The sequence below is a fragment of the Streptopelia decaocto genome, assembly GCF_964273445.1.
Source record: "Streptopelia decaocto genome assembly, contig: HAP1_SCAFFOLD_1505, whole genome shotgun sequence".
In the NCBI taxonomy this organism is placed as follows: Eukaryota; Metazoa; Chordata; class Aves; order Columbiformes; family Columbidae; genus Streptopelia; species Streptopelia decaocto.
Genome location: NW_028116400.1, coordinates 22,129 through 35,101, shown reverse-complemented (window position 1 = coordinate 35,101; position 12,973 = coordinate 22,129). Strand labels below are relative to the sequence as shown.

Here is a 12,973-nt window from a genome sequence, read left to right as displayed (position 1 = left end):
GTTTTTGGGAGTCCTGGGGGTGCAGGACTTGGTGTGTTCGCCATATGGGAAACCGAATGTTTTTGGTAAAATGACCCAAATCTGTGGGTTTTAGCCCAATGTACACGGGGGTCAGGGGGTTCATTGGGGTCTTGGGGGGACACACATGAAATTTGGGGTGAATCGGGGCTATTTTGGGCAAGTTATGGGGTGATTTGGGGGGACTCGTGCGGGTTTTGGGGGTCCTGGGGGTGCAGGACTTGGTGCGTTCACCATATGGGAAACTGAATATTTTTGGTAAAACGATCCAAAATAGTCGCTTTTTGACCCATGTACAGGGGGGTCCAGGAGTCGCTGGGGGTGTGGGGGAGTCCCATGTGAAATCTGGGGTGAATTCATGCGATTTTGGGCAAGTTACGGGGCGATTTGGGGACACTATGGGCTTCTGGGGGGGGATGTGCTTTTCGGCCCAAAAAGCCCCAAATCTGTGGGTTTTTGCCCCATGTACAGGGGGGTCAGGGGGTTCCTGGGGGTCCCGGGAAGGGCCCTATGGGGTGTGGGGGACCCCCTGCCCCACATATTGTGCCCCACAGCTGCGCCAAGTGCTGGACCCCCCCACGTACCAGCTGTTCTGCCAGAAGCTGACGGAGCTGGAGCTGCAGAAGGACCCTCAGTTCCTCTGGTGCACTAAGGTGGTTATGGGGCAACCTATGGGGCAGTCTATGGGGCTGGGGGGGTCGCTGTGGGGCTGGGGGGGTCGCTGTGGGGCACTTATGGGGCACTTGGGGGTCGCTATGGGTCTCTATGGGTCACTTGGGGGTCACTTGGGGGTCTCTATGGGTCTCTATGGGTCATTTGTGGGTCTCTATGGGTCTCTATGGGTCACTTGGGGGTCACTTGGGGGTCTCTATGGGTCTCTATGGGTCACTTGGGGGTCGCTATGGGTCACTTGGGGGTCACTATGGGTCTCTATGGGTCACTATGGGTCTCTGTGGGTCACTTGGGGGTCTCTATGGGACACTTATGGGTCACTATTGGGCACTTATGGGTCGCTATAGAACACAGGGGGGACACTATGGGTCTCTATGGGTCACTTGGGGGTCTCTATGGGTCACTTGGGGGTCTCTATGGGTCTCTATGGGTCACTTGGGGGTTGCTATGGGTCATTATGGGTCACTTGGGGGTCACTATGGGTCACTTGGGGGTCACTTGGGGGTCACTATGGGTCTCTGTGGGTCTCTATGGGTCACTTGGGGGTCGCTATGGGTCACTTGGGGGTCTCTATGGGTCTGTATGGGTCACTTGGGGGTCTCTATGGGTCACTTGGGGGTCACTTGGGGGTCTCTATGGGTCACTTGGGGGTCACTTGGGGGTCTCTATGGGTCACTTGGGGGTCTCTATGGGTCTCTATGGGTCACTTGTGGGTCTCTATGGGTTGCTGTGGGTCACTTGGGGGTCTCTATGGGTCTCTATGGGTCACTTGGGGGTCGCTATGGGTCACTTGGGGGTCTCTATGGGACACTTATGGGTCACTATTGGGCACTTATGGGTCGCTATAGGACACGGGGGGGACACTATGGGTCTCTATGGGTCACTTGGGGGTCTCTATGGGTCATTATGGGGCACTTGTGGGTCTCTATGGGTTGCTGTGGGTCACTTGGGGGTCTCTATGGGTCTCTGTGGGTCTCTATGGGTCACTTGGGGGTCGCTATGGGTCACTTGGGGGTCACTATGGGTCTCTATGGGTCACTTGGGGGTCACTATGGGTCTCTATGGGTCACTTGGGGGTCACTATGGGTCACTTGGGGGTCACTATGGGTCTCTATGGGTCACTTGGGGGTCACTATGGGTCTCTATGGGTCACTTGGGGGTCGCTATGGGTCACTTGGGGGTCTCTATGGGTCACTTGGGGGTCACTATGGGTCTCTATGGGACACTTATGGGTCACTATTGGGTACTTATGGGTCGCTATAGGATACGGGGGGGACACTATGGGTCTCTATGGGTCACTTGGGGGTCACTCTGGGTCTCTATGGTCACTATGGGTCACTTGTGGGTCACTATGGGTCATTATGGGTCACTTGGGGGTCTCTATGGGTCACTTGTGGGTCTCTATGGGTTGCTGTGGGTCACTTGTGGGTCTCTATGGGTCTCTATGGGTCACTTGGGGGTCACTCTGGGTCTCTATGGGTCACTTGTGGGTCACTTGGGGGTCACTATGGGTCACTTGGGGGTCTCTATGGGACACTTATGGGTCACTATTGGGCACTTATGGGTCGCTATAGGACACGGGGGGGTCTCTATGGGTCTCTATGGGTCACTTGTGGGTCACTCTGGGTGTCTATGGCTCTCTATGGGTCTCTCTGGGTCTCTATGGGTCTCTATGGGTCACTTGGGGGTCACTATGGGTCACTGTGGGTCACTTGGGGGTCACTATAGGGCATTTGGGGGTCACTAAGGGACACTTAGGAGTCACTTGTGGGTCTCTATGGTCTCTATGGGTCTCTCTGGTCTCTCTGGTCTCTCTGGTCACTGTGGGTCTCTATGGGTCCCTGTGGTCACTTGTGGGTCACTATGGGTCACTTGGGGGTCTCTATGGGTCTCTATGGGTCACTTGTGGGTCTCTATGGGTCATTATGGGGCACTTGTGGGTCTCTATGGGTCACTATGGGTCACTTGGGGGTCCCTATGGGTCTCTATGGGTCACTTGTGGGTCTCTATGGGTCTCTATGGGTCTCTATGGGTCTCTATGGGTCTCTATGGGTCACTTGGGGGTCTCTATGGGTCTCTATGGGTCACTATGGGTCTCTATGGGTCACTTGGGGGTCTCTATGGGTCTCTATGGGTTGCTGTGGGTCTCTGTGGGTCTCTATGGGTCTCTATGGTCCCTATGGTCTCTCTGGTCACTGTGGGTCTCCCCTCCCCCAGTGCTCGTTCGGGTTCATCTTCGAGGGCGCCGTGGGGCCGGCGCAGTGTCCCCAGTGCCGGCTGCAGCTCTGCCCGCGCTGCCAGGAGCAGGTGGGGGAGGGGCGGGGGAGGGGGGGCCCGTTGATCCTGTTGATCCCATTGACTCCATTGACCCCATTGACCCCATTGACCCCCATTGATGTCCATTCAAGACCATGGGTCCCTATGGGTCCCTATGGGTCTCTATGGGTCCCTATGGGTCCCTATGGGTCCCTATGGGTCTCTATGGTCTCTATGGGTCCCTATGGGTCACTCTGTGGGTCTCTATGGGTCTCTATGGGTCCCTATGGGTCTCTATGGGTCTCTATGGGTCTCTATGGTCTCTATGGGTCCCTATGGGTCCCTATGGGTCCCTATGGGTCTCTATGGTCTCTATGGGTCCCTATGGGTTACTCTGTGGGTCCCTATGGGTTACTCTATGGGTCTCTATGGGTCCCTATGGGTCACTCTATGGGTCTCTATGGTCCCTATGGGTCTCTATGGGTCACTCTATGGTCCCTATGGGTCCCTATGGGTCACTCTGTGGGTCTCTATGGGTCACTCTCTGTGTCTCTATGGGTCCCTATGGGTCACTCTGTGGGTCCCTATGGGTCCCTATGGGTCTCTATGGGTCTCTATGGGTCTCTCTGGTCTCTATGGTCTCTATGGTCTCTATGGTCTCTATGGGTCTCTATGGGTCTCTATGGTCTCTATGGGTCTCTATGGTCTCTATGGTCTCTATGGTCCCTATGGGTCCCTATGGGTCCCTATGGGTCCCTATGGGTCTCTATGGGTTCCTATGGGTCTCTATGGGTCTCTATGGTCTTTATGGGTCTCTATGGGTCTCTATGGGTCTCTATGGTCTCTATGGTCTCTATGGGTCCCTATGGATGTCTATGGGTCTCTATGGGTCCCTATGGTCTCTATGGGTCACTCTATGGTCCCTATGGGTCCCTGTGGGTCTCTATGATTTCTATGGGTCTCTATGGGTCTCTATGGGTCCCTGTGGGTCACTCTCTGTGTCCCTGTGGGTCCCGGTGCCCCGCCCCCTCCCTCACGTGTGTCCCGTCACTTGTGGGGCTGCCCCCCAAGTGGCTCCCGCAGCACGAGTCTCTGTCCTGCGCCGACTTCGCGCTGTGGCTGCGGCGCCGCGACCCCCAGGCGGCCGCCGTGGGGCTGGAGGCCTTCCTGCGCGACCACGGCATCGGTGGGTCCGCCCCATAGACCCGCCCCATAGATCCGCCCCATAGATCCGCCCCACACATCCGCCCCATAGATCCGCCCCACACACCCGCCCCACACATCCGCCCCACACACCCGCCCCACACATCCGCCCCACACATCCGCCCCATAGATCCGCCCCACAGCTCTGCCCCACAGCTCTGCCCCACAGATCCGCCCCACACATCCGCCCCATAGATCCGCCCCATAGATCCGCCCCATAGATCCGCCCCACAGATCCGCCCCATAGATCCGCCCCATAGATCCACCCCATAGATCCGCCCCACACATCCGCCCCATAGATCCGCCCCATAGATCCGCCCCACAGCTCTGCCCCATAGATCCACCCCATAGATCCGCCCCATAGATCCGCCCCACAGCTCTGCCCCATAGATCCGCCCCATAGATCCGCCCCATTGATCCGCCCCACACATCCTGTCCCATAGATCCCGCCCCATAGATCCGCCCCACACATCCGCCCCACACATCCGCCCCACACATCCGCCCCACACATCCGCCCCATAGATCCGCCCCACGCATCCCGCCCCACACACCCACCCCATAGATCCGCCCCACACATCCCGCCCCATAGATCCCGCCCCACAGATCCGCCCCACACATCCCGCCCCATAACGCGCCCCTGTGGCACTGGGGGGGCGTCTATGGGGCTGGGGTTGGGTCTATGGGGCTGGGGTTGGGTCTATGGGGCTGGGGTTGAATCTATGGGTCCTGCCCCATAGCGCGGCCCTATGGCACTGGGGGGGGCATCTATGGGGCTGGGGTTGGGTCTGTGGGGCTGGGGTTGGGTCTATGGGTCCTGCCCCACATATTAGCCCCTGCCCCACATCTGCCCCACAGCGTGCCCGGCGTGTGGGGCACAGTTCTATGGGTCTGTGGCTCTATCTATGGGTCTGGGGTCACACCTATGGGTCCGGGGCTGGACCTATGGGTCCAGCCCCACGTATTAACCCCTGCCCCACATCTCTGCCCCACAGCGTGCCCGGCGTGTGGGGCGCAGTTCTATGGGTCTGGGGCTGGATCTATGGGTCTGGGGCTGCATCTATGGGGCTGGGGTTGGATCTATGGGTCCTGCCCCACATATTAACCCCTGCCCCACATCTGCCCCACAGCGTGCCCGGCGTGTGGGGCGCAGTTCTATGGGTCTGGGGCTGCATCTATGGGTCTGGGGCTGTGTCTATGGGTCTGGGGCTGGATCTATGGGTCTGGGGCTGCATCTATGGGTCCAGCCCCACACATTGACTCTGCCCCACATCTCTGCCCCACAGCGTGCCCGGCGTGTGGGGCGCAGTTCTATGGGTCTGGGGCTGGATCTATGGGTCTGGGGCTGCATCTATGGGGCTGGGGTTGGATCTATGGGTCCTGCCCCACATATTAACCCCTGCCCCACATCTCTGCCCCACAGCGTGCCCGGCGTGTGGGGCGCAGTTCTATGGGTCTGGGGCTGGATCTATGGGTCTGGGGCTGCATCTATGGGGCTGGGGTTGGATCTATGGGTCCTGCCCCACATATTAACCCCTGCCCCACATCTGCCCCACAGCGTGCCCGGCGTGTGGGGCGCAGTTCTATGGGTCTGGGGCTGCATCTATGGGTCTGGGGCTGCGTCTATGGGTCTGGGGCTGCGTCTATGGGTCCAGCCCCACACATTGACCCTGCCCCACATCTCTGCCCCACAGCGTGCCCGGCGTGTGGGGCGCAGTTCTATGGGTCTGGGGCTGGATGTATGGGTCTGGGGCTGCATCTATGGGGCTGGGGTTGGATCTATGGGTCCAGCCCCACACATTAACCCCTGCCCCACATCTGCCCCACAGCGTGCCCGGCGTGTGGGGCGCAGTTCGCGCTGGCGCGGGGCGGCTGTTTGCACCTGCAGTGCTCGCGCTGCCGCCACCAGTTCTGCAGCGGCTGCCGGACGACGTTCCACCCCCGACATGTGGGGCGGGATCTGTGGGGCGGGATCTGTGGGGCAGGATGGGTTTCTATGGGTTCTGTGGGTCTCTATGGGTCTCTATGGGTCTCTATGGGGTCTATGGGTCCCTATGGGTCTCTATGGGTTTCTATGTGTCTCTGTGGGGTCTATGGGTCTCTGTGAGGTTCCACCCCCGACATGTGGGGCGGGATCTATGGGGCGGGATCTATGGGGCGGGATGGGTTTCTATGGGTTTCTATGGGTCTCTATGAGTTTCTATGGGGTCTATGGGTCTCTATGGGTTTCTATGTGTCTCTGTGGGGTCTATGGGTCTCTGTGAGGTTCCACCCCCGACATGTGGGGCAGGATCTGTGGGGCGGGATCTATGGGGCGGGATGGGTTTCTATGGGTCCCTATGGGTCTCTATGGGTCCCTATGGGTTTCTATGGGTCTCTATGGGTTTCTATGTGTCTCTATGGGGTCTATGGGTCTCTGTGAGGTTCCACCCCCGACATGTGGGGCGGGATCTGTGGGGCGGGATCTATGGGGCAGGATGGGTTTCTATGGGTCTCTATGGGTCTCTATGGGTTTCTATGGGGTCTGTGGGTCTCTATGGGGTCTATGGGTGTCTATGAGGTTCCACCCCCGACATGTGGGGCGGGATCTGTGGGGCGGGATCTGTGGGGCAGGGCGGGATCTATGGGGCGGGTTGGGTTTCTATGGGTTCTGTGGGTCTCTATGGGTCTCTATGGGTCTCTATGTGTCTCTGTGGGGCCTATGGGTCTCTGTGAGGTTCCACCCCCGACATGTGGGGCAGGATCTGTGGGGCGGGATCTGTGGGGCAGGGCGGGATGTATGGGGCTGGATGGGATTCTATGGGTCTCTATGGGTTTCTATGGGTCTCTATGGGGTCTATGGGTCCCTATGGGTCTCTATGGGGTCTATGGGGTTCCACCCCCGACATGTGGGGCAGGATCTGTGGGGCGGGATCTGTGGGGCAGGGCGGGATCTATGGGGCGGGTTGGGTTTCTATGGGTCTTTATGGGGTTTATGGGTCTCTATGGGTCCCTATGGGTCCCTATGGGTCCCTATGGGTCTCTATGGGTCCCTATGGGTCTCTATGGGTCCCCATGGGTCTCTATGGTCTCTATGGTCTCTATGGGTCTCTATGGTCTCTATGGTCTCTATGGGTCCCTATGGGTCCCCATGGGTCTCTATGGGTCTCTATGGTCTCTATGGGTCTCTATGGGTCTCTATGGGTCTCTATGGGTCTCTATGGTCTCTATGGGTCCCTATGGGTCTCTATGGGTCCCTATGGGTCCCTATGGGTCTCTATGGTCTCTATGGTCTCTATGGGTCTCTATGGGTCCCTATGGGTCCCTATGGGTCTCTATGGTCTCTATGGGTCCCCATGGGTTGCTATGGGTCTGTATGGGTCAGTTATGGGTCCCTATGGGTCCCTATGGGTCTCTATGGTCTCTATGGGTCACTCTATGGGTCTCTATGGTCTCTATGGGGTCTATGGGTCTCTATGGTCTCTATGGTCCCTATAGGTCTCTATGGTCTCTATGGTCTCTATGGTCTCTATGGGTCTCTATGGGTCTCTATGGGTCTCTATGGTTTCTATGGGTCTCTATGGTCTCTATGGGTCAATCTATGGGTCCCTATGGGTCTGTATGGGTCAGTTATGGGTCCCTATGGGTCTGTATGGGTCAGTTATGGGTCGCTATGGGTCCCCCTGACCCCTGTGCCCCACAGCGCTGCCCGGCCCCGCGCTGCCCCCTGTTGGGCTCCCTGCACGCCCACCACCCCCGCCACTGTCTGTTCTTCCTGCGCGACTGGGACCCACAGCGGCTGCAGCGCCTCCTGCAGGTCACTTGTGGGGCGCTATGGGGCGCTATGGGGCGCTATGGGGCCCTATGGGTCCCTATGGGGCTCTATGGGTCCCTATGGGTCCCTATGGGGTCTCTATGTGGCTCTATGGGGAGCCTGGGGGGTCACTTGGGGGGCGCTGTGGGGCCCATATGGGGCTCTGTGGGTCAGTTATGGGGCACTTGGGGGTCACTATGGGTCTCTATGGGTCCCTATGGGTCTCTATGGGGGGTCTATGGGGCACTTGTGGGTCAGCTATGGGTCCCTATGGGGCACTTGGGGGTCACTATGGGTCTCTATGGGTCACTTATGGGGCATTGGGGGTCCCTATGGGTCTCTATGGTCTCTATGGGGTACTTGGGGGTCCCTATGGGTCCCTATGGGTCTCTATGGGGCACTATGGGTCCATAAGGGTCACTTATGGGGGGTCTATGGGTCTCTATGGGTCGCTATGGGTTGCTATGGTTCCCAATGGGTCACTCTATGGGTCTCTATGGGTCAATCTATGGGTCCCTATGGGTCTCTATGGGTCCCTATGGGTCAATCTATGGGTCTCTATGGGTCGCTATGGTCCCTATGGGTCCCTATGGGTCAATCTATGGGTCTCTATGGGTCTCTATGGGTCCCTATGGGTCAATCTATGGGTCCCTATGGGTCAATCTATGGGTCTCTATGGGTCTCTATGGGTCAATCTATGGGTCTCTATGGGTCTCTATGGGTCCCTATGGGTCCCTATGGGTCAATCCATGGGTCGCTATGGGTCTCTATGGGTCCCTATGGGTCAATCTATGGGTCCCTATGGGTCAATCTATGGGTCTCTATGGGTCTCTATGGGTCAATCTATGGGTCTCTATGGGTCTCTATGGGTCAATCTATGGGTCAATCTATGGGTCTCTATGGGTCTCTATGGGTCAATCTATGGGTCTCTATGGGTCCCTATGGGTCTCTATGGGTCAATCTATGGGTCTCTATGGGTCCCTATGGGTCTCTATGGGTCAATCCATGGGTCGCTATGGGTCAATCCATGGGTCGCTATGGGTCGCTATGGGTCAATCTATGGGTCTCTATGGGTCAATCTATGGGTCTCTATGGGTCAATCTATGGGTCTCTATGGTCTCTATGGGTCAATCTATGGGTCCCTATGGGTCCCTATGGTCTCTATGGGTCCCTATGGGTCAATCTATGGGTCAATCTATGGGTCTCTATGGTGTCTATGGGTCTCTATGGATCAATCCATGGGTCCCTATGGGTCGCTATGGGTCAATCTATGGGTCTCTCTCCCCACAGATGAACAACGTCCCCTTCACCACGGAGGCTCCGCCCGGATCCTCAGGTGAGCCCCCCACGTGTGGGGCAGCCCCATGGAAACCCCCTCTGTGGGGCCGCCCCACACATTCTGTGGGTCGCAGGCGCCTGCGGGGTGATGGAGCAGAAGGAGACGGGGGAGGGGCTGCGCGACGCCCCCTGCGGCCGCGACGTGGGGCCGGGCCAGGCCGGGATGTGCCGGTGACTTATGGGGCGCTATGGGGCAGCTATGGGGTCTATGGGGTCTATGGGGTCTATGGGTCTCTATGGGGTCTATGGGTCTCTATGGGTCTCTATGGTCTCTATGGGTCTCTATGGGTCTCTATGGGTCTCTATGGGTCTCTATGGTCTCTATGGGTCTCTATGGGTCTCTATGGGTCTCTATGGGTCTCTATGGGTCTCTATGGGTCCCTATGGGGTCTCTATGGGTCTCTATGGGGAGCCTGGGGGGTCACTTGGGGGGCGCTGTGGGGCACATATGGGGCTCTATGGGTCAGTTATGGGTCCCTATGGGTCTCTATGGGTCAATCTATGGGTCACTTGGGGGTCTCTATGGGTCCCTATGGGTCAATCTATGGTCTCTATGGTGTCTATGGGTCCCTATGGGTCAATCTATGGGTCTCTATGGTGTCTATGGGTCCCTATGGGTCAATCTATGGGTCACTATGGGTCTCTATGGGTCAGTTATGGGGCACTTTGGGGTCTCTATGGGTCAATCTATGGGTCTCTATGGGTCCCTATGGGTCTCTATGGGTCACTTGGGGGTTTCTATGGGGCACTTGGGGGTCCCTATGGGTCACTATGGGTCTCTATGGGTCAGTTATGGGGCACTTATGGGTCACTTCGGGGTCCCTATGGGTCAATCTATGGGTCACTTGGGGGTCTCTATGGTCTCTATGGTCTCTATGGGTCTCTATGGTCTCTATGGGTCCCTATGGGTCTCTATGGGTCTCTATGGTCTCTATGGTCTCTATGGGTCTCTATGGGTCTCTATGGTCTCTATGGGTCAATCTATGGGTCGCTATGGGTCAGTTATGGGTCCCTATGGGTCCCTATGGGTCTCTATGGGTCTCTATGGTCTCTATGGGTCCCTATGGGTCTCTATGGTCTCTATGGGTCAATCTATGGGTCACTTGGGGGTCCCTATGGGTCTCTATGGGTCGCTATGGGTCTCTATGGTCTCTATGGTCTCTATGGGTCTCTATGGGTCCCTATGGGTCTCTATGGGTCAATCTATGGGTCACTTGGGGGTCCCTATGGGTCGCTATGGGTCAGTTATGGGTCACTATGGGTCTCTATGGGTCACTTATGGGTCTCTATGGGTTGCTATGGGTCAGTTATGGGTCTCTATGGGTCTCTATGGGTCAGTTATGGGTCCCTATGGGTCCCTATGGGTCCCTATGGGTCTCTATGGTCTCTATGGGTCTCTATGGGTCCCTATGGGTCGCTATGGGTCAGTTATGGGTCCCTATGGGTCTCTATGGGTCTCTATGGGTCTCTATGGGTCTCTATGGGTCTCTATGGTCTCTATGGTCTCTATGGGTCTCTATGGGTCCCTATGGGTCTCTATGGGTCACTTGGGGCCATCCCTATGGGCGGCTCTCAGTCCTCCAGCGTCTCTATGATCCCCGTGTCCCCCCCCGCCCCCCCCCAGGCCTCACTACACCGAATATCTCGTTGGCCTCATCCGCTCCCACCCCCTCGACCCCGCCCCCCTGTACACGTGGCCGGAAGTGCTGGCGGCCGCCGAGCGCCACCTCCCGGGGGGGCGGCCCCCGCAGGGGCCTGAAGAGAACGACGCTCAATACGGGCAGCGCCTCAGACACCTATTGGAGACTCAGGACCCCGTCCAGCCACGCCCCGACGGCCCCTAAACGCGCGCTGATTGGTCCGCTCCGCGAGCCGCGCTCCCCCCCACCCCGCGCTGTCAATCAATAAAGCACCGCGTGACCCGGCTGCGCTCTGATTGGCCGCCCGCGCCGCCGCGCCGCGCTCCCATTGGCTGCCACCCCCCAGTTATGTCCCTATGGGTCTCTATGGGTCCCATTCACTCCCATTCACTCCCATTGTTCTCTATGGGTCCCTATGGTCCCTATGGGTCTCTATGGGTCCCTATGGGTCCCTATGGGTCTCTATGGGTCTCTATGGGTCCCTATGGGTCCCTATGGGTCCCTATGGGTCTCTATGGGTCTCTATGGGTCCCTATGGGTCCCTATGGGTCCCTATGGGTCTCTATGGGTCTCTATGGGTCCCTATGGGTCCCTATGGGTCTCTATGGGTCTCTATGGGTCCCTATGGGTCTCTATGGTCTCTATGGGTCTCTATGGTCTCTATGGGTCTCTATGGGTCTCTATGGTCTCTATGGGTCCCTATGGGTCTCAATGGGTCCCTATAGGTCAATCTATGGGTCTCTATGGGTCCCTATGGGTCCCTATGGGTCCCTATGGGTCCCTATGGGTCTCTATGGTCCCTATGGGTCTCTATGGTCTCTATGGTCTCTATGGTCCCTATGGGTCTCTATGGTCTCTATGGTCTCTATGGTCTCTATGGGTCTCTATGGTCTCTATGGTCCCTATGGGTCCCTATGGGTCTCTATGGTCTCTATGGGTCTCTATGGTCTCTATGGTCTCTATGGTCCCTATGGGTCTCTATGGTCTCTATGGTCTCTATGGTCTCTATGGGTCTCTATGGTCTCTATGGTCCCTATGGGTCCCTATGGGTCTCTATGGTCTCTATGGGTCTCTATGGGTCTCTATGGGTCTCTATGGGTCTCTATGGTCCCTATGGGTCTCTATGGGTCCCTATGGGTCTCTATGGTCTCTATGGTCTCTATGGGTCTCTATGGGTCTCTATGGGTCCCTATGGGTCTCTATGGTCTCTATGGGTCTCTATGGGTCCCTATGGGTCTCTATGGGTCTCTATGGTCTCTATGGGTCTCTATGGTCTCTATGGTCTCTATGGGTCCCTATGGGTCTCTATGGGTCCCTATGGGTCTCTATGGGTCTCTATGGTCTCTATGGGTCTCTATGGTCTCTATGGTCTCTATGGTCTCTATGGGTCCCTATGGGTCTCTATGGGTCTCTATGGTCTCTATGGGTCTCTATGGGTCTCTATGGTCTCTATGGTCTCTATGGGTCCCTATGGGTCCCTATGGGTCCCTATGGGTCTCTATGGGTCCCTATGGGTCTCTATGGGTCTCTATGGTCTCTATGGTCTCTATGGGTCCCTATGGGTCTCTATGGGTCCCTATGGGTCCCTATGGGTCCCTATGGGTCTCTATGGGTCTCTATGGGTCTCTATGGTCTCTATGGTCTCTATGGGTCTCTATGGTCTCTATGGGTCTCTATGGTCTCTATGGGTCCCTATGGGTCCCTATGGGTCTCTATGGGTCCCTATGGGTCCCTATGGGTCTCTATGGGTCTCTATGGGTCCCTATGGTCTCTATGGGTCTCTATGGGTCCCAATGGGTCTCTATGGGTCAATCTATGGGGCACTCCTGGGTCCCTCCCGAGTCTATGGGTCCCACCCTATGGGGCAGCCCGCTAACCTGGCCCCGCCCCACCCCCCCCAAACCACGCCCCCCCCCCCCCCGCAGAGCTCCGCGCCTCCCATTGGCTGCGCCTACGGACCAATCGGGATCCAGCTCCCCCATGGAAGCGTTGCCATGGGAACGAGGCGGCGAGCGGAGGGGGCGGGGCTCTAAAATGGGGGCGGGGTTCCAATGGG

The 12,973-nt window shown here is 57.5% G+C and overlaps 1 protein-coding gene across 1 annotated transcript; it reads left to right on the top strand.

Annotated features, from left to right (window-relative positions):
- Nucleotides 1-489: 489 nt before the first annotated feature.
- RNF31 (ring finger protein 31) lies at nt 490-11,199 on the top strand (the record flags this gene model as incomplete). The annotated part of the gene is made up of 8 exons (XM_082076886.1): nt 490-671; nt 2,908-2,997; nt 4,018-4,132; nt 5,976-6,094; nt 7,829-7,942; nt 9,230-9,275; nt 9,352-9,448; nt 10,902-11,199. Coding segments are annotated over 8 exons (983 nt in total), but the record flags the coding sequence as incomplete, so codon positions are not given.
- Between the last annotated feature and the right edge of the window lie 1,774 nt (nt 11,200-12,973).